This window comes from Taudactylus pleione, unplaced genomic scaffold (genome assembly GCF_031769625.1).
Source record: "Taudactylus pleione unplaced genomic scaffold, aTauple2 ptg000006l, whole genome shotgun sequence".
Taxonomy (NCBI): domain Eukaryota; kingdom Metazoa; phylum Chordata; class Amphibia; order Anura; family Myobatrachidae; genus Taudactylus; species Taudactylus pleione.
In genome coordinates this window covers 18,855,365-18,877,630 of record NW_028284409.1, presented here as the reverse complement: position 1 = coordinate 18,877,630, position 22,266 = coordinate 18,855,365, and the positions used below count along the sequence as shown (strand labels likewise).

Below are 22,266 nucleotides of genomic sequence, written 5' to 3'. Positions count from 1 at the left end.
ACTTGAATCAATGTCAGTGCTGTCCCAGACTTAAACACTATAGTGATTTCTCATGACTTCAGCAACTGGTAGTGGGCTCTGTTTGAGAGAGAGCTTTCTATATTACAAACTGACTGTGCATTTAAAACCCAAACTTGTGTCAATGTCAGCATGGTTGGCGATGTGGTGGCTGTCAGCCTGCTTCGAGGGGTTACATATTGGATCATGCCCAATGGAGCCACTACATAGCTGTGGTGTAAGAAGGCTCATACAGTAGTAATGTGCATGCCCAGTGGGTCGGGAATCAAACACAGTGCATCAGGTCCTTTCCCCCAAAGCAAGCAAGAGCCTTTTATTACCATAATAAAGGATGCTCTTTTAATCCATTTACTGTAAGCAGTTAGCTCAAGATCTACCCTTACCTGTACGTTGCTGCATTTTGTACAATACAATGTCTAGTGCATTGTAGTTTCATGTAAAATACAGCTGGGTGGCATAGAGTAGCATACAGTAGAAATGGAAGGTGGTGTGAAGTTGAGGAGAGTCTACTGTACTGGAGTAAACTTGCTTAGTAATATTGAACTTCAATTTCTCTATATTTATTAAATGCTATTTGTGCATCAATAGCTGTATGTGTTGGTATAAATGACAGAATTCACACACCACCAAGTGATTTCTGTGTAATCCTGTTGTGAAGATTTAAGCAAAAATAAAAATAATAAAAACATTACAAATTGTAGCCTTCCAGGCTTTGATCCTAGGATGCGTGCACTGCTTTGTGTTCTAAACACTACACCACAGATGCCTGCCATAACGAGTGACGCACCTGTGTGTAATGAATGAGCGTCATGTGTCATACTGTATGTGTTTGTTGAAGATGGCAATGAGAAGAGAGAGGAAGTTTTCTCCAGACAAGCTCTTTCTCTTGGTGAAGTGGAGAGACCAAGCATTCTCCACAAACCAATAGAAAGAGCTCACTTATAGGAAAGTGAGAAGGGCCATTTATGAGAAATATGGGTGCCACCAGACCATCAGGGCCCTCCAAACATGGTGGTTATGACTTGCTGCTCAGGGATGTGCCTTGGCTCCATTGCATCTGGAGGTGCCTCCTGCATAGTAAGTACAGTATTGCTGTACAATTACATGAATTACAGTATACAGTACAATAACAAATACAATGCACTACCTGTGGCATACAGTACACTGCACTGTAGGGTGTTGGATATGTGACAATGACTGATAGTTGTTACCACACACTCACATTACTGGCAGAGATTTGATTGACAGGGTCATTAAATCTACATGGACTGAAGGGTGACACACTATTGGTCAACATGGCTTGTTTGTATAGTAAACCTACAGTAACAAAAGGCAAGTTGATCCACCATAATATATTTGGTCATCAAAAATATTTTGGCAACATTTCATCCATTATTATCTATTGCCATTTTGGCAAATACTGTGTGTGATCATGAGTCACAGTCAACCATTTTTCCTGGTCGACCTAATGCCTGTCGAACTATGTCGACCTATGCACTGTTTATCTATGCTGGCCATGCCCCCTTTAAGTATGATGTTATTTTGTCATGGACAGATTCAGGGGTCTATTTACTAAGCAGTGTGAGGAGACAGAGTGAAAAGTGATAAAGTGATAAGGTACCAGCCAATCAGCTCCAAACTGCCATCTCACAGGCTTTGTTTGAAAAATGACAGTTGGGAGCTGATTGGCTGGCACCTTATCACTTTTCACTCTGTCTCCTAACACTGCTTAAATGCCAGGGTGTGCCTATAGCATCCAAAGTATGCAAAGGGCAGCAATTCTGGCAGCATGGTGCCAATCCTGGCACCCTGCAAGGCAAAAGTACAGCTTGTGGGGTGGCGACAGTGCCACCCACAGAGCCTTTGTGTGAGGTGGCACCACTTGCTCTTACAGTACAGTAAATTCTGTAGTTATGTAGTACTGTATATACTGTACTGTGTATTTTTTATCATACTGTACCATGTTGGGCCCAATGCCAGCTTCACAGACTGCAATAGTTTTTGTACTACAGTATACTGTATTGTTTTATGTTGTTATTCCAGTAGAGACTTGTCATACAGTAGGATTTTTGGTAAAGTATACCGTAGTCCAGTTGTTTACAAGGCAAAATCATATGGTTTTTTTTTAAGGGTGTCGGCTCTCCCCGCCCGGGCCCAGGGACCTTGCCAGGCCGCATAAGTACAGTAGTGTACACTACAGTATATTGTCTTCTACTGTATCTCGCATCTCCAACCTCTTCTCCTTACACAATAATTATTTCTGTTACAGTATTAAAATTAAATAATTTCGAAGTCTGCTCAGCTCACTTGGACTTCCAAAGTCCAAAGGATTTATTTGCACAAAGAAATAAATAGCATACCACCCCTTACAATATGCAACATTGTTCTCTTAATTGCCCTTTCATTGCTGGGAATTCAAATCTTGTATTTCAATTTGTTTCTGTACACTTAAAACTTCAAACATCATTGTCTTAGTAACATTTATCTTTACAGGTATAGTATGTACTGTAGCATTAGATATTTGGGTTTTCTCTGAATAATTCCCATGTGGTGGGCCTCTTTCTAATCCTTAATGTTGTCTAAGCCAATTTACCCTATTCCTGTTTACAGTATGTACTGTATAGGGTAATTTCACCCATGTACCTGAGAATAACCTAAGTCTCTATTTTCCTTCTTGTACTATCCCAATCTACATTTCCTGGCCATACTGTACTGTACTGTATGTCCTACTGTATTTATCCACATGTCTAACACTTACTGTACCTGATTGTGGCTGTCTTTCCTTACCATAACGTCCACAATACCTTTGCTACTGTGGATTCTGGTCCTGTAGGGCCTGTGTACTCAGTCATTAATTTCTCACTTTGCATTTCCTTTCTCTTGGTTAGATTTTTATTATGGTCAATAGCTGTTTCCCTAAGGGCATCTACCGTAATCCACTCCAATTTGGAATAGAGGTCTGAACTCTTGTTTTCAAATTATCCTTAATGTCATCCATAAGAACTGAAACAGCCACTTCCCTGTGATTCACATTGTCTTTTATGTCAGATACAGTAGTGTACAGTACTTGGCCATTTCCAGCAAAGCTCTATGGAAATATTCTAAAACATTTTCATTATCTTTTTGCTTTATGGATAAAATATTATGCCAATCAACAACTACAGTACATTTTTAACTTGGTGTTAATCTTAATAATGTTCTCTTGATTATTCTAATCAGTTAAAGGTTTTAATTCCTCCTGTTCCTGAACAATGTCCACTAAAGCAGAGACTACCCTCTTTCTGTACTTGTTTTTTTTTATTTTCCAGTACTGTACAGTATTTTTCGCTGACCTGTCTTAAGGGACTTACGCACCAGATGATTTGCATGAATGATAACAATATGGTTCAATGATATATTATTCATATCGTCTTCTAGTGTGTATGCAGTAAGTCACCAAGGATGCTTCCGTGCACTCCCCCAAGGTGTCAACAATATCCTCAGTGCACTGTACATGCAGCCCAATCTAGGAATATTGTTAACCCTCCCACTCCCTCACCTTTCTTCGCTGCCGGCATCAGCAAGTGTGCATAGAGTACACTTTATGACGATGGCACCGTGGCGAACAATATCGCCTCATACAAACCTGGTCTTGTGCCCATGGGTCATACTGTACAGTAAGTGGATACTGTCAATAAAGTGTAATAATACAGTAGTAATAGTATTGTCAGGCTGAATTTATTGACATTTTTCCACATTGTTTTTTTCCGCACAGTACCACAATTTGAAGGGCCCCAGGCTTTACCCCCTTGCCCAGGACCCTGCAGCTGGGTCCAGTGGCCTTTCCAGGCTACAAAAGTACAGTACTGTACACTACATTGTTTTTTATCTCTCTCCTTTTTCCCCTTGTCAGTCTCTCTCTCTCTCTCTCTCTCTTACACTAAAGATGCATCTCCAACCTCTACTCCTTGCACACTAATTCTTTCTGTCCTTGTTTTTCTTTATTTTCCAGTAAATTTACCATATATATTTCTTTATTTTCACAGGCCAAGAACTGAGGAGGCAGATGATGTGCTGGACTCCTCTCCCCAGCCAAGTAAGTACTATACTTTATAGAGTAGTATAGGACATTTTGTTTTACTACTGTACCATACAGTAATGTTACAGTATGTTTGCCCTCTACTTTCCCATTGAGTACTGTACATTATTGTGTTATTCTTTTCTTTATGCAGAACACCTCCATATTGTCATTGTGGAGCAAGATAGTAAACCTTAACCTTGTGTTTTTTGGTTAGGTTTAGCCACCTCCAGGAGTGTTCGGTGCAGGGAGTGGGGGGGTAGGTTAGGCACTAGGGTGGAGGTTAGGGTAAGGCACTCATAACAGGTTAGGAGGGGAGAGGGTGGGATATACTGTAGTTTACTTACTTTCCAATGTCAGGATCTTTTCCGTCGGGCTGATGCTGTCTGGATTTTTAACCAGTGGCTGAACAACTGCTGGCATTTAAATACCATTCCCATTTCTCACCCATTTTGTAATGTGGAGACAATAAATGTGCTTGCTTTACTGTAACAATAAAGTGTACTATAATAATAGTAATACTGTCTGGTTGAATTTATTGACCTTTTTCCACTTTGGTTGACATTTTGTTTCCCCTCCACAGTTCCACAGGTCTCCACCCCGGCCCAGGACCCTGCAGCCAGGCCCAGTGGCCTTGTCAGGCAGCGTAAGTACAGTACACTACATTGTTTTCTATCTATCTCCTTTTTTCCCCCTTGTCGGTGTGTCTCTCTCTCTCTCTCTCTCTCTCTCTCTCTCTCTCTCTTGTACTTCAAAATTGCATCTCCAACCTCTTCTCCTTACACACTAATTCTTTCTGTCATTGTGTTTTATTTCCCAGTACTGTATGTTTCGGTGACCTGTCTTAAGGGGCTTACGCACCAGATGATTTGCATGAACGATAATTGTATGGTTCAATGATATATTCTTCATATCGTCTTCTAGTGTGTATGTAGTAAATCACCAAGGATGCATGTACGCGCTCCCCTGAGGCATCAATGATACCTCCAGTGGGCTGTACATGCAACCCAATCTGGGGATATTGTTAACCCTCAGTAACATGTAAACTGTCAGTATAGTGTAATAAAACTGTAGTAATAATACTGTCAAGCTGAATTTATTGACATTTTTCCACATTGTTTTGAGTCAAAATAATTTGTTTGTAATTTTTTCCACAGTACAAGCATTGAAGGGCCTCAGCCCTCCCCAGCCGGGCCCAGTGACCTTGTTAGGTTGCATAAGTACAGTAGTGTACACTACAGTACATTGTCTTCTATCCCTCTATCTCCTTTTCTCTCTCTCTCAACGCATCTCCAACCTCTTCTCCTTACACACTAATTCTTTCTGTCCTTGTGTTTTTTTATGTTTCAGTACCGTACATTATGTTTCGGTGACCTGTCTTAAGGGGCTTACACACTAGATGATTTTGATGAATGTTAAAAATATGGTTCAATGATACAGTATACACTACTGTTCATATCATCTAGTGTGTACTGTATGCAGTAAATGACCAATGATGCGTGCTCGCTCCCTCACGTCATCAATGATATTCCCATTACATGCTGTCACAATCACTCCCTTGTTCACAGATTTATCATGTACAGTACTGTACTTCAGGAGATACCATTAAAGCATCTCACAGTCATTTTTGTTTCTCATTGCTTTTTTGCCTTTCTTCCTTGCTTTTTACTGTACTGTACTGTACAGTATCTTATTTGAAGTCATCTGGCCAAATGTAATAGGGTGAGAGTTAGCAGTAAGTTTTATCTTCAAAATAGGAAAACATTTGGATGAGAGTTTACATCATGAGTTTTTTGCCTATAAAAACATGGTCGTGTGCATGTTGTCAGACTCCGTTAAAATACTGTAGGCCAGTTTAAAAAGTTTGAGAGTTTTCAGTTTTTAATTGTACTGTATTACTGTACTTTTCACTTCTCATGTGTGCACTACAGTAGTGTACAGTATGTAGACTCTTTCAGTAGATTGTGTTTGTTTTTGGTGTTATGGAGGCTCTGGTCAAGAATTGTACAGTAGGGGTTTATTTGTTTACAAATCATTTTGAGGGAAATTGATGGTACAGTGTTCTTTTTCCACATTTCAGACTCCAGCAACATCACCATAAACATCATCACCTGATAGTAGTAATGATTAATACAGTTATGGACACACTAGTGCACTGCTACTGAATTTTTTATAATTTGTATTATATTTTTTTATACACATAGGTGTCATAATCAGTGATGAGGGGTAGTAGGCTACAATCCCTCCTGCCCCGGACTCTGCAGCCAGCCCAGTGGCCTTTACAGGCAGTGTAAGTACTACTGTACATTGTTTTGACTACCGACCCACTGGGTATGCGCTAGGAATCCCATTGCAACCCATTCACTGGGCATGTGCCATAGATCCAATTAGTAACCCCACGGAGCTGACTGAAAGCCACCACAGCATCAACCATGCAGACATTGATGCAAGTTTGCACTTAAAAGGCAATATATAAAAAAGGAACAGTGCAAAATATGGAAATATAATTAGCTGCACGTAATGGTTCAAAATAGGTTTAATAAATAAAAAATCCACATGATAAAACAATTAAAAAATGGATAACAAATGATAAAAGATAAATGCTTATATTACACAAATGTCATTGGAGTCTGAGTATTATTATATGCAAAGGTGTAGATACTCATATATTTAAACTCTGGAAAAATAAAACATGTCCTGCAGGTAAGAGAGTATCTCTGTTTAAATAATATCCATTCCATCCAGGAAGAGTATCCCTTAGTGATTTATGAAAGTTCTTTGATGAAAGGTAAATCCCTGCATCTTAGTACAATCCCGCTTGGGGAGAAGTGATGAATGATGATTTAATTCCAGCTGTCCCGCTTGGGTTGTAAATGATAAATCCAGTGGGATTTTTGATGGTGGTGTTGGAATATATACCAGAGAAAATCAGAATCTCCTTCAATGATGAACGGGTCCGCCTAACATGTTTCTCTGTCTTTACAGCTTCGTCAGAGGGCTTCAAATGACCTAGTAAGTCATTTATGGGTTTAAATACCCTCTGCAATTGAGTAAAATACTCACAGATGTGTAATAAATCACAAATGTAGTTAATGAAAATTACATGCAGTTTAACTAATCTGAGTAGATTTTACAAGAAACTATCTGATAATCAAAGAAAACAATTTCAATGAAAAAGTATTACCTGTAAAAATCCCGATTTAAATATCAAATATATCAGTGGGAATTCACCCATAAATACGAGTGCTTTACAGCTGATATGGTTCATAGGAAAGGATCGCTGATCAGGTGACATGAATGTCACGTGGAACCGCGTCATCTGTTGGCAACATAAAAAGTGAGAATGTTGTTCATAGGAATGGATTACTGATCCGTGACATAAATGACACGTGACGCCGGATCATCTGTTGGCAACAGATGACATGGGGATGTTATGAGATGTGACTGTATAATGTGCTGGGAAATCATGTGACCAACATAGCTTTCCGTTGCATAGGAACGGTCCATGGAAAAGTTCATTTAACTATTTTAAGTTCTTAATCGGAAGATTTATGAAGGCAATTCACATAATATATATCTACTAAAATAGAATATAATATTCAATGGTTGGTATTAGTATTCAGTAGTAATATATCCCATTCATAAATGACATGTAAATATAATTTGTCAATATGAGATAAACAATGTCTAAATCGTATACCCTCTAATTATTATTATAACTAAACCCAAACCAAAAGGTCCTGTTGTATAAAAATGGAAAAATATAACTAATGTTTATTATCAAGTTCTAAATATTGTTGTAGAAACATTTTATCAGTTTGAATAAGTGTATTTGGGGGGATGAGAACGATGCAGAAATAAAAATATATAGGATATGGCTAGAGACAGGTAAAAAACATGTCATAACAATGATATCATGTATCGATTTTATAGTAAATGTATCAAGCAGCAATTTGTTAATTATTTCTTTCTCATTCTTATAGGCCCTTAAATTTCAAAGATGTGTGAAATGTACTAATAAATAGAGAGAACATAGAGAGAACAAAAAGAAGAAAAGCAGAAAACACAAAATATAATGCTGTTTAATAAAAACAATGGTATAAGGAAAACCAGGTAATTAATCTGGAATCAGATGGTGAGGCTGGACAGCCTCTAAAATCTGGGTTATTATATAATTCCCTATCTAATAGAATTTAACTCTATAGCCTCATTGAGGACTTCAGGGTAGATGGTATTTAGTTTATACATCCAAAATGTAACCCTTTCCCCACTATACCCATTTTTTATCACTTATCTAAACTACACAAATCCCTCACTACACCCCCTGGGCACCCTATAATTTCAGGAATTAATTCTTTCACCACCAATCTTTCTTATTATGTTGATCATTATTGACAAATATGGTATCTACACTTGGTTCACATATTGAAGACACTACTCACTTTCTTAATAAAGTTCACCATATAGTTTGGCAAGACACATATGCTTTTTTAACCTTAGATGACACTGCACTGTACACCAATGTACCCCACGATTTAGGTTTGTCGGTAATCCGTTCCAGATTGGAAAGAGACAAAGATCTCACTGAACAACATAGAAAATTTATTGTGGACCTTATACAATACATTTTGGAACACAATTATTTTTTGTTTCAAGATGTACTCTATTTACAAACCATGGGTATAGCAATGGGCACGAGGTTCGCACTGAGTTATACCATTGTTTTATTATACACCATTATATTTTGTCTTTTCTTCTTTTCTTCTTTTTGTTCTCTCTATGGTCTCTCTATTTAATACATTTAACATCTTTGAAATTTAAGGGACTATAAGAATGAGAAACAAATAATTAACAAATTGCTGCTTGATACATTTACTAGAAAATCGATACATGTTATCAATATTATGACATCTATGTTTTTTACCTGTCTCAAGCCATATCCTATATATTTTTATTTCTGCATCATTCTCATCCCCCCAAATACACTTATTTAAACTGATAAAATGTTTCTACAACAATATATAGATCTTGATAATAAACAGTTATATATTTCCATATTTATACAACAGGACCTTTTGGTTTGGGTTTAGTTATAATAATAATTAGAGGGTATACGATTTAGACATTGTTTATCTCATATTGACAAATTATATTTACATGTCATTTATGAATGGGATATATTACTACTGAATACTAATACCAACCATTGAATATTATATTCTATTTTAGTAGATATTTATTATGTGAATTGCCTTTATAAATTTTCTGAATAAGAACTTAAAAAAGTTAAATGAACTTTTCCACGGACTGTTCCTAAGCAACGGTAAGCTATGTTGGTCACGTGATTTCCCAGCACGTTATACAGTCACATGTCAAAACATCCCTGCATCATCTGTTGCCAACAGATGATCCGGCATCACGTGACATTTATGTCATCTGATCAGTAATCCATTCCTATGAACAACATTCTCGCTTCGTCTGTTGCCAACAGATGATGCGGTGCCACGTGACATTTATGTCACCTGATCAGCAATCCGTTCCTATGAACCAGATCAGCTGTAGAGCACTCGTATTTATGGGTGAATTCCTGCTGATATATTTGATATTTAAATCGGGATTTTTATAGGTAATACTTTTTATTTTTATTTGTTTTCTTTGATTATCAGATAGTTTCTTGTAAAATCTACTCAGATTAATTAACCTGCGCGTAATGGTCATTAACTAACTTCATTTGTGATTTATTACACATCTGTGAGTGTTTTACTCAATTGCAGAGGGTATTTAAACCCATAAATGACTTACTAGGTCACTTGAAGCCTCTGACGAAGCTATAAAGACAGAGAAACATGTTAGGAGGACCCGTTCATCATCGAAGGAGATTCTTATTTTCTCTGGTATTTATTCCAACACCACCATCAAAAATCTCACTGGATTTATCATCTACATCCCAAGCGGGACATCACGAAGTTGCTGGAATTAAATCATCATTCATTACTTCTCCACAAGCGGGATTGCACTAATCTGCAGGGATTTACCTTTCATCAAAGAACTTTCATAAATCACTAAGGGATACTCTTCATGGATGGTATGGATATTATTTGAACAAAGATACTCTCTTACCTGCAATACATGTTTTATTTTTACAGAGTTTAAATATATGAGTATCTACACCTTTGCATATAATAATACTCAGACTCCAATGACATTTGTGTAATATAAGCATTTATTTTTTATCATTTATTTTCCATTTTTTAATTGTTTTATCATGTGGATTTTTTATTTAATAAACCTATTTTGAACCATTTAGTGCAGCTAATTATATTTCCATATTTTGCGCTGTTCCTTTTTTATATATAGTTCTATTTTATAATCATCAGACAACCACTGATTTATTGAACAGCAGCACCATATTGGATATATAACATTATTATTACTGTTTATAGTGTGTTTACACTTGGTTATAACTGTCAATTATTTGCAGACATATCATGTCCTCATCATTGTTATCTACTAGATTGGTTAGTGCTATCTTTATTTATTTATTTTTCTAGCTTTAAACGCACAGTAAGTTTGTAATGCAGAGACCTCTCTCTCAAACAGAGCCCACTACCAGTTACTGGTCATGAGAAATCACTATAGTGTCCATTTCTGGGACAGCACCAACATTGATGCAAGCTTGCACTCTAAATTATGTACTGTAATACAAACATCCCACTTTCACTGTGTTTGACTCTTCACCCACTGGGAATTCGCAGTGCTGTGATCTTCCAAACACCATGGCATACTGTAGTGCTACATGGCGTACTGTATGGCTTGGCTCCACTGGGCATGTGCCAGAAATCCCATAGCAACCCCTCCACTGGGCATGCACCAGAAATCCAATTTGTAACCCCTCGGAGCTGGCTGACAGCCATCACAGCACCAACCGTGCAGACATTGATGCAAATTTGTGCTTTAAATGCACAGTCAGTTTGTAATGCAGGGACCTCTCTCTCAAACAGAGCCCACTACCAGTTACTTGTCATGAGAAATCACTATAGTGTCCTAGTCTGGGACAGCACCGACATTGATGCAATTTTGCACTTTAAATGCACAGTCAATATGTACTGTAATACAGACATCCCACTTACACTGTGTTTGAGTCCCAACACACTGGGCATGCACAGTAGAAATAGACTTGAAACTCCATACTGTAGTGTGACTAGCTTTGTGCTACATGGGTACTGTATTGGAGTGCCATACACCCCTTTCTTGAGCACACAGTGGCATAAAGTAGCATAGAAATGCCAGGTGGTGGGAAGTTGTGGATAATATATTGAATACTGAATAAGTGAAGATTAAAAGGAAAAAAAAAACTATAGTTTTCTCGAACCCATGGGACAAGAAGTTGGGAGAAGCAGTGAGACTAGGCATTAGCCCCCTAGGCCACACGCCTCATCCCATTACTACAGTAGTTCCTAAAGGAATTAAATCACTACAATGTCTAAGTATGGGACAGTGCTGACAGTACTTACATTGGAGCAAGTGTGCAATTTCAACCGCACAGTCAGTGTGTAATACAGAGGTTAATGATTTCACACTTTATTAGACCTTTTTCTACAGCATTATTATACATTACTGCTTCCATGTGGAAAAAGCTGTACTACTTTATAGTGTACTGAGTCACCACTTCTGTCAGCCAATTATCGGGCAATGATACAGAACATTCATTGGAAATCAGACGCATGCAGTGTGTAGTTTAGGAAAAGTGACACCTGTTGGACAAAAAGTTGTATTACAGGTTATGACTTTTTTCCAGCGCTACACTATGCTACAATATGAAGCTTTCTGTGTGGCGTGACTCATGGTGTGGTGTGTGGCGTGCCTTGCATGGTGCGCTACATAGTGTATGGAGCAACAAACTAGCTGGGCACATCTGTATATGTAGAGCAAACAGTGTGCTCTAAGAGGAGTTTGGAAGCTGCTATTCTTGTCTTACATAGTTAATCATTTGCTTTTCTTGTGCAGAATTAATCATTTGTTTGCTAACATTCATCTTACTTAACTGAACTTTGGCAATGGACGGATCACTTGTGATGCACCTAACCCTTATGATGGGAAATATGTACATTTAAGAAATTAATGTCAGAATTGTGAACAGTAAATGTTCACTTAGCTGGACAATTAGACAAATTATGAGACTATCTTCTATGTAGCTAAAGTATTTAATTATTAGTATTAAGTATTTTGTATGCTATGTAGCTAAAGTATTTAAATACATTTATCATAATCAGTGGATTACTAAAGAAAAGATCCATTTCCACACCATACATATAGGCATTGGTGTACTATGGGGTCAAACAGGAACCAGACTTCTGAATGTAATATTTGGAGATAAGGTGTTTCACTGCCTTCAGACCCTCACCATGTAGATTATAGGTGTAGAGGCTTGAGACAGCCTCACAACACAAGAGATAATGCATAAATAGAGTATAAATACTACTGTATAAATAGAGGACAAACGTAACAATATACAAGAAGTGTCTGTAGGGTAAGTAAACAATGTATGTAAGGCTGGAGATATGTATTTAAAAAAGACAGCAATAGGATGGCACAGAGACCCATAGGCAGAAATAATGGGTCTGCCTGGTGTACTTTGTGTGTCCTTATGGATTTTTGTATAGTGTAGAAAAATGCAACCACTGTATGAGACATACTCAGTGCTTTTGAGAGATCAGATGAAATCAATTGCTGAGATTCTGCACTGGCCAAAAAATTATCCAATATATGCTTACATAACATAGTAGAATCACTAGGCAACATACAATATGTAGTAACATCAGACAATAATCTAGAGCATTCCATTTAATAAAAAGACATCCATCACCACAATGGAACTCCCCTTATCAGCCCCATGTATAATAATATCCCATCTCTTGTTGCTGGGATCTTTAAGAGCCTGAGACTCTTGTCTGGAAGGTTACAATAAAACTATTTGGCAAATTCTTTAAGAAAGGAATCAAGCATTCTGCTAAATGTTTTGATAGCAGCAGTTGTTTCAAACTGACTTATTTATCTTCATCAAAGATAATGGTATGTCTTGCACTGTAGGATCTTTACATACAGAAGGGCACTTGCCAAAATGATATTTCAATTTAAGGGACCGCTGGAGTTTATACAAGTCAAATTTCTATTAGAACTGATTATGAGAGTTTGTTGGAACATAAGGTAGTTCCTTGCATAAAATATGTTTTTCCCAAATGGAAAGAGGGATGGAAAAGATATTGAAAATCAGGTCCTCCTCATAGCTTGCCATTAGGTTTTAATGAACAACCCGTGATTAATGACTTTGCATTAGCCAAGCACAGTATTGCAACCCTGAGTTACCTCCTGATGATTTAATCCAGATTGTAACAGACTTTATTTTTTGGGTGTTCTGTAACCAGAAGCTAGCTTGTTGTCCATGCTGCCACACACCTGGATTGATTGCTTTGTGGGGTTATAAGGTGAGTTAATTTGATTATAATTTTTGTGTGTCATGATGAAGGGGTTGTGATCCCAAAAAATGTTGCAGTAGAAATCACCTGCTTTTCACCGATTTGCAGTCCCTGAGTGTCACCTCTTTCAATGGTTGCACAATTGGGGGTACATTTAACAGGGCTGCCATCAGAAAGTGTTGGGCCTTTTACTGAGAAAATAAGCAGGGCCCCTCCCGGCTATAGGGAAGAGTTGGACAGAGCTGTGGATAATGAGGGTGGAGCCACTTCAGGGCTGGTGCATCAATTGGAACATAAACCAGGGATGGTTAGATGTGGTGGAGGGGGGAGAGCATAGTACAGGGAAGGATTAACATTAATGAGGGGTTACAGGGCAGGAGAAACTGGACAAGGGGTGCACTGGGCTGGGAAGGTGGATGGGGGTGGCAAAGGGCAGGGAAGGCTGATTGGACTAGGGGGGCAAAAGGGCATGGAAGGCTGACTGGACAAGGGAAGGGGCAGGGAAGGGAAGGCTGGCAGGACAGTGGCAGGGAAAACACACTGGCTGGCTGGACTATGCGGGGGGTACAGGGATGACTTGCTTCACTGGGGGAGAGGTAGGGCAGGAAAGGCATGCTTGAAAGACTGCAAGGTCCCAGGCAGGAATAGCAGGCTGGATTGACTGGGAATGGGGTGTAGGGAAAGCTGGCTTGACTGGGGTAGATGCAGGGAAGGCAGGCATGCTGACTAGACTGGGGGATGGGGGGGTGGGCTGGGAAGGCTGGCTGGACTGGAGGAGGATAGTGCAGGGAAGCTGGCTTGACTGGGGGAGGCCACTGCAGGGAAGGCTGGCTAGACAAGCAGAGGACAGTACAGGGAGGGATGGCTGGACAGGAAGAGGACAGTGCAGGAAAGCTAGCTGGACTTGGTGAGGACATTGTAGGGAAGGCTGGCTGGACTAGAGTGGGGTTGGCACAAGGCAGGGACAGCATACCTACTTTCTTAGTTTTCCTGATAGAGAGGGGGCCCAGGTGGCAGCAGCGTGTAATGCACTGGGCAGCAAGCAGGGAGAAAGAGCATTGGTGCTGCAACATTTGAACAATGGAGCCAGCCGCGAGCCAATCACAGCTCTCGGAATGGCAGCCAATCAGGTAAGGCCTCTCCTGATTAGCTGATCAGGAGAGGCCACTCATGAATGGCTGATCAGGTGTGGCTGTTCCATGAGTTGTAATTGGCTCACTGCCGGCTACATAGATCAAATGCTGCAGCACCTGTTCAAATGCCGTATCACCAATGTTCTTTCTCCCTGCCTGCTGCCTAGTGCATTCCTCACTGGTGCCACTGCCACCTGGGCCCACCCTTTCTCCAGGCCGGGACTGGAGTCCTGGCAGTCCCCCCTGGTGGCAGCCTGCCATTTAACTCATAAGGTGGGCACCAGAGCAAGTAACCTGATCTATCCTTTTGGAGTGCTGGACACAGTGCATAACTATAAATATATATACTGTGTATACTGTATATACAGTATATATCAGTGATGTGCAGTCTGGTGAGGTAGAGCCTTTCCTTTCATACTTCAGTATATTCCAGAGATTTTACTATTACAATTAAAGAAAAATGTGAAGAAAATATTAGAATAATATAAAGAAGATACTTATATTAAATTTATAGTGAAAACTCTGGAGTAAAAAGTGTATGGCAGGTGAGGCACTGCATCCCCTGTCTACCTTTTCTGCACATCCCTGATTAAAACACACCAAATTCCCAATACTATATACTGTTGCATCTTTGTATAATGCCCACTTGAACCCTCTGGTTCATATATATATATATATATCTGTAAATCTGGCTCTGGTACTAGCCAGTGCCTCCCCAGCCATTTACCTCACTGCATGTGAGGTTTAAAAAAGCTGTTCCAACTTATTTTTTCATTCAAGCCTCGCGCCGCCACTGAGTTAAGTCGCATGATCCATTTGGCATCCAAATTCAACAAATCCTATTTTCTGTCACCACCTTCTAATTTTTTAGGAAGATGATCTATGATCATGTATTTCAAACATGATAGTATATGATTACGTTCCACAAAGTGTTTTGCCACTAGTTGATCAATTGATTGGTTGGCGATGGCTGATCTAATTGCTGACCGATGTATGGCCATGCATTCGTTAAACGATCTTGAAGTTTTACCAACATAATACAGGCAGCATGGGCACTTAATAATATATAATATATACCAAAACTGGTGGAACAGGTGACGACATGACATATTGGAATGTATCTTCCACTGTGATTGTGGCAAAATGAAGAACCTGTTTCTAAGTACTGTATCTGCATGTAATGCAGATTATACATTTGAAACATCCTGGTTTCTTCATTGTGCGTATCAATTTACAATGGTTAAAGTTGGTTATATCCATGCATACCAGTAAATCCCTAATATTTCTACCTCTACGGAAATAGGCCATAGGGGTTTGTTTTTAAAGGACCTCAAATCTTTATCTGTAATGACTGTAGGACACTATGCTTTTGTTACTTTCTGTACCATAGGGCTGCTTGTGGTGAATTATCTAGCCCAGATAATACGATTCCATTTGTTGTTATTACGTTTATTGGTTTGCAGTAAACTTTCTCTGGGCAATTCCAGTACTTTATGTTTGTGTTTAAGGAGCAGATCTTCTGGATATCCTCTCATAATGAATATTTGCACCATCTCATCAAGATGTTTAATAATGGAATCCCTATTGCTGTTAATCCTGGCCACTCTCAACATTTGTACATAAGTAAGGTAGTCCAGACTTTAAAGCTTTTGGATTGAAGCTAAAATATCGTAGAAGAGTGTTGCTATCAGTCTCCTTTTGATACAAAATTTGTTGTCCTTAATGATTTTCACATCAAGGTATTCAATGTCTTGAAAGCTTTTTTTATATGTAAATATTATTGGTCCTCTTATCCTATTAATTGTATCAATATGACTATGTAATATTTCCCTATTACCAGTTCAAAGATTTGATAAATCATCTATATACTGTATAACGTAAGTACAACAGAATATGCTTATTAATTTCTGGTTTGTTGAAAAATAACTTCTGCTCCTGGGCAAACATAAAAATGTTCAAATACGTAGCTGCGACATTCAAGCCCATTGTGCAGCCGGACACTTGCAAATTAAAATTTCTATCAAATATAAAATAATTGCAATTCAAAATCAATGATACTAATTTTATAACAAAACCATTATCACAAACTGTATAATTAGGGTTATTGCTGATAAATTCCTGCACAGCCTGTATACCTTCCACATGTGGAATGGAGGTATATAAACTATGAACTTCCAATGTGCATAAGAGCGTATTGTCAGATAAAGTTTGAAACTGTTCTAATTGTAACAAAAGCAAAGTTGTATCTTTCAAATATGTATTTTCTTTGACCACACAAAGCTATAGTAAAATATCCATGTATTGTGAGATGGGCTGATAGATGGAGCCCCTGGCTGATACAATTGGCTGTCCCAGTGGTGTAATGGCATTTTTATGTATTTTAGGGACACTGTATAGCACTGGAAAGCCGGAATACTCTTGTATCAGTGCTTTCATAACATTGTTTGGAATAATGTTTTCAGATACTGCATTTTGTAAAATTATCACTTTCTAAATTAAATTTGGCGATTGGGTTTTTGAGATATTTTGAACTACAGTACAATTTGGCAGGGTGAATGATAATGTCCTAATATTTGCTAAGATTTTTAAGGGCCATCTGTTCTACTTTTGATAAATTATGTCTGGTTCTATTATTTTCACTGTTATATTTAGTGACCGAATCATCCAACAATCTTGTGAAGCACTTTAATGAGGCATTATTAACTTGGGGGTTAAATTTTGACTTAATGCATTCCTGATAAAACTTATTTATTGCATCCGTATGACCCTCTGCTGTCTGGTTTGCAAAATGTTCATGAAGACGCAATTTACGACCAAATCGGTTTAGGTCTAAAATCCAGTCAAAACTTTAATGTAAATTCATAGGAAATAATGAGAGTCCGCTGTTTAACACTCCAACATCATCCTTGGTGAATATTCTACTAGAAAGATTGAAGATTAGTTATATATACTCCACCAGGGATCCTTTAGAAAGCAAACACCAGCACTCCAATATATGGAAAAACGTATCAATGCATTTATTAATCAGCAGAAAAAGCTATCCTGTTAAAGTGTACAAGTGCAATCGTTTCAATGCATAGGCAGCAGGGAATATGTGTGATCAATGCCCACCCCGACAGCTGTTTCAAGGTGTCACCACCTTCCCCAGTGGTCTATATATGAAAACAGAGAAGGGACACGTGCCTTATAGTGTAATATACTTGAATCAAATAGGAAAAAGTAAAATTTATGTCAGTATATGTACCAAATGTATACTTGCAATATTGCATATCCATAAGTCTGTACAAATGTGTCCACATAAATCTATTCTCTGTGCACGACAAGTCACATTACACATAGCATATGAGTGCCATTTGACCCGGTAGTGCCGAGCATCTTTTCATGCAACTTTTTAACTTCAACTGCATCTTATTTGCACAGCAAATTAAATGATATGTGGAATGCCTATGTTCTGTGTGCAATTGCAGGTGTATCTGAATGCAAAACGCTACATTACAGTGTCACAGCTGCTGACACTGTAGCACTGTAGCATAGCATTTTGCATGCAGATACACCTGCAGTCGCATACAGAACATAGGCATGCCACAAATTATTTTAATCAGCAGAAGCTGCTTGTTCATTCTATTGTGCAAATAAGAAGCATTTGAAGGTAAAATGATGCTTAGCGCTACTGAGTCTCTCCATGCCATGGAGCATCTAGAAATGCTGTTTAACACGTAAGGATGCTAGATGTATGTGGACACATCTGTACACTTTCATCTGGTGTAGATCTTTTACTGGTGATAGGGGTATGATTGTACCAGATCTTACGGGTGTGCAGCTTAACAGTGAAATGAATCCAACTTAACTTCACTACACAAGACCAAAATGTTGCATTAAAAAATATTGGTTCAGCTTTATTTATAAACAAAAGTGGTATAGTGGCAGAATAATGAATGGCAAGCATTCAGTGTCCACTCGACTTAGCCAAAGGACATCACAACTTGCAGGGGCCAACTATACTTAATAACAAAGGGAACTATTAGATAAAAACTTAAAAGTGCCAGTTATCCTATTCTAAGCAAGTAAGAGGTATCCAACACCCATAACAATACACAATTCAGGCCTACTGGGTTGAGAGATGTTGATGACCCCAGTAGGGTGAAATCAACCTAACCAGTGTTTTAAAGGTAGTGAACCCCCATATTGCATCAAGTTGGATACTTGACTGACAGTCTTTCTGTGCTCAAAATAAAGCCAACAGACAAGGCATAAGAGGATAGGGAAGGTGGGAATATCAGTAGACAAAGATTCAGATCACATGTCAGTCTTACACTGTAAAGCTTAAGGGAATGGGATTGAAATGCCGGCATCTTTTTAGCCGCCTTTTCAAATCCTGACAGTGGCTGCCCGACAGGATGAATATCCCGACAGAGGTAGGTACTAAGTATGCTACCGCCCCTGTCCCCCCATAACCATAACCCTCTTTTAGTGGTGCCTAACCCTAACCATCCTCCTAGTGCCTAACCCTAACCTCCTCTGGGGGTGCCGAAACCTAACTCCACTTACCGCTCCCTAAACCTAACCTTCCCAGGGTGGTGCCTAATCCTAACCCTCCCCCTAGGAGTGACTAACCCTAACCACCCCCCAAAAATGCTAACCCCTTACTTTAGTGTTTTTACATGTTTAATATCCTAAAATAGCAATTGTTTCTGTTATTCCTAGCATCTACTCTAGATTAAATATGCATTGACTAATGCTGGGAACACAGTGGCCAAGATATCGCCCACTCAATTAAACAGCCGATATATCATGTGTACATCGGCCAGTGTGTACAGATTTGGCTGTACAGCACAGCTGATAGCAGATATATCTGCACATTGTGATGTTTGTGTACAGGTGGTCAGACAACTTAACACTTGTTGCATAGGCCACTAGTGACTGACATCATGATTCGATGGGCACAAGCAAATGCCCACCCAGTTGTGACATCAGACACAACACATTGGGCTGACAGTTTGTAAGAGTGTGTGCACTTACCAATAATCAGATAGGATGGTAGATCGGCTGGATAGCCGATCCGTCAACCTAATGTGTAACCAGTTTAAGGGATCTATATATGAAGCACTCATACTTTCTTATTTTGTAAAAGAAAACTTCCTACTATTTACCACAGATAAATCAATAATTTCCCTAGTTACCTCTGTAGTTTTAACATAGCCACTATACTAAACTCAACACATGTCTTCATACTGTAGACTACTATGGCTACTGTGTAGAAATGTGCGGGCTCAGTTTTCTAAGAAAAAAGCCCACCCAAACTTCCCCGATCTGAGTGAATCCAAGGGGTGGCTTAGGTGCTCCCGCCTTGCTCGGATTCCAAATTGAGGTGAAATATCATCATCATCCCAGAGTCAGATTTTTGCGGGTTTTGGATTCTATATAAGTCTCTCCGGCTGTAAGTCAGGTGCCATTTTACAGTCTATGCCAACGTGTCCATTGGCTTCTGTGCTGTGTTGATCTTCTCCACCTCCAGTGGCTTCTGCTGTGCTTTGTCCACTCCAGTCCCTGTGTATTATGGCTGCTGCTGTGTTCATCCACTCCCTGTGTCCAGTGTCAGCTGTACTGCTGTGTCCATCCTCAACACCTGTTCCTGTGTCTAGAGGCTGCTGCTATGTTCATCCACTCCTTGTGGCCAATGGCTGTTGTGTCCAGCATCTCCACTTCCAGTGGCTGCTGTTATGCCGTGTCCAGTCCAGTTACCTAAGTGTTAAACACTGTTAATTAATTATTAATATTAGGTAAGCTAGATTACAATACAGGCAGATAGAACATCATTGTTTATTATTTTTATAGTGCAGGAATTATTTTTATTATAGTAGTCTAACTGACACACAGTGGTACAGCACTATGATTCCGCAGTCCATACCCCACTGCGTTATAAGCAGTGTGACTCCGCAGTTGCCACTTCCAGAAAAAGTAAAAAAACATAAGAAAAAAACTTTTTTTATTGTTTATACAACCTGTGTATGCTATCCTCCATTATGTTTTTGTTCACATACATATAAAGACTGTGAAAGCATGCAGAGTCAGTTGAGTTGCGCATTAAAAAAGTGGATAAAATTATTTATTTCTATTGTTTTGTGTACTATGTCTGTTCGCTTTCCGCAGTATGTTTTGTTCATGTACATATAATTGCTGTGAATGCATGCAGTGTCAGCTGAGCCATGCATTTAAAAAAGTTGAAACAAATATTTGCTATTGTTGTTTGTACAATGGACCTGATTCATTAAGCTTTGATATTGCAATCGCAGCTCCATAATTGCCCGCAGGTCTGCTGTTATGTTAATGATTACTATTGCAATTCTGTCATGCTGCCAGCATAGAGATGCTCACTGCCTCCCACTGCTGCTATCTCACATCCTTAATACCTTGCAGTCCTGCTTAAACATCTGAAACATTGAGTACCGTCGGCCCCTCCTGCACAATTACTTAAGCCCTGACCTTATTTAATTGCTAGCCTTGTTGCATGCAGTAAGTAGTCAAGCTGCATATACCATTGCAGTGGCTAATTTATGCACGCCCATGTAACAGCATTCAAATGGACATGCACTTCTGCATTTCTCTGACCACTCCTCTATCACCACCCCCAAATGCTACTACCTGTCACTCACTCTGCGATGGCTTACCATGCTCTGCTTAACATCTCCACTTAATCGCAGTGTGAAAGCAGTGAAGCCTTCAATCACGTGCACTACGATGTATATGCATGTGAAGTATGCAACAAACGGCCAACTGTATACGCTGTTGCAGTTGAGATCCATAATGAATCAGGCCCTATGTCTGTGTGCTGTCCCCCCCAGTGCATTTTGTTCACTTACATATAAGCGCTGTGAATGCACACAGTGTCAGCTGAGCTGCGCTTTTAAAAAAATGGAAAAAAATAATGTCTGCTATTGCTGTTTGTACTACATCTGTGCGCTGTTCTCCTGTGTGTTTTGTTCGCATGCACATAAGCACTGTGAATGCACGCAGTGTCAGATGAGCTGCACATTTAAAAAGTGGAAAAAATAATATCTGCTATTGTTGTTTGTACTACATCTGTGTTCTGTCCCTCTAGTGCATTTTATTCATGTACACATGAACATTGTGAATGCACAGTGTCAGCTGAGCTGTACATTTAAAAAAAGTGGAAAAAAATATTTATATTGTTGACTTGATGTTTGTACTACATCTGGGGGAGTGGTCAAAAAAACAAACAAAGATGTTGCGTCTTACGGGAGTGTTATGGGAATGTTGTAGGCGTGTCACTGATGCTTCTTTGTTTAGAGAGATGCTGATCCACCCTCATAGGAGGCTACACATGTTGTCTTCCATATCCAAATATTCCGAAATACAGAATAATTTTGGCATGACAGAGATAATAAAACCTTTGATTTTGATGGTTCAATGTACACAAACTTTGTCTAAGGCACAAATTATTAAAAATATGGTATAAAATTTCCTTCAGGCTGTGTGTATAGGGTGTAAATGAAACAACTTTATTTCATGTATGTACACAAACTTTGCTTGAGCCAAAAATTTTTTGAAAATATTGTATAAA

At 38.9% G+C, this 22,266-nt stretch overlaps 1 protein-coding gene across 7 annotated transcripts in view; it reads left to right on the top strand.

Annotated features, from left to right (window-relative positions):
• Positions 1-22,266, top strand: part of LOC148543105 (uncharacterized) — a 98,651-nt gene that overhangs the window by 50,087 nt on the left and 26,298 nt on the right. For 4 of the 7 annotated variants that reach the window (XM_088451743.1, XM_088451738.1, XM_088451741.1 and 1 more), the window contains 3 exons: positions 3,773-3,855; positions 4,044-4,093; positions 4,659-4,721. In XM_088451743.1, the coding sequence (XP_088307869.1) occupies positions 3,773-3,855; positions 4,044-4,093; positions 4,659-4,721 (196 nt within the window). Of the gene's footprint in view, positions 1-3,772; positions 3,861-4,043; positions 4,094-4,658; positions 4,722-6,279; positions 6,366-22,266 lie in introns of all 7 variants that reach the window. The other 3 variants (XR_015870732.1, XR_015870743.1, XM_088451739.1) reach the window with 2 other exon arrangements.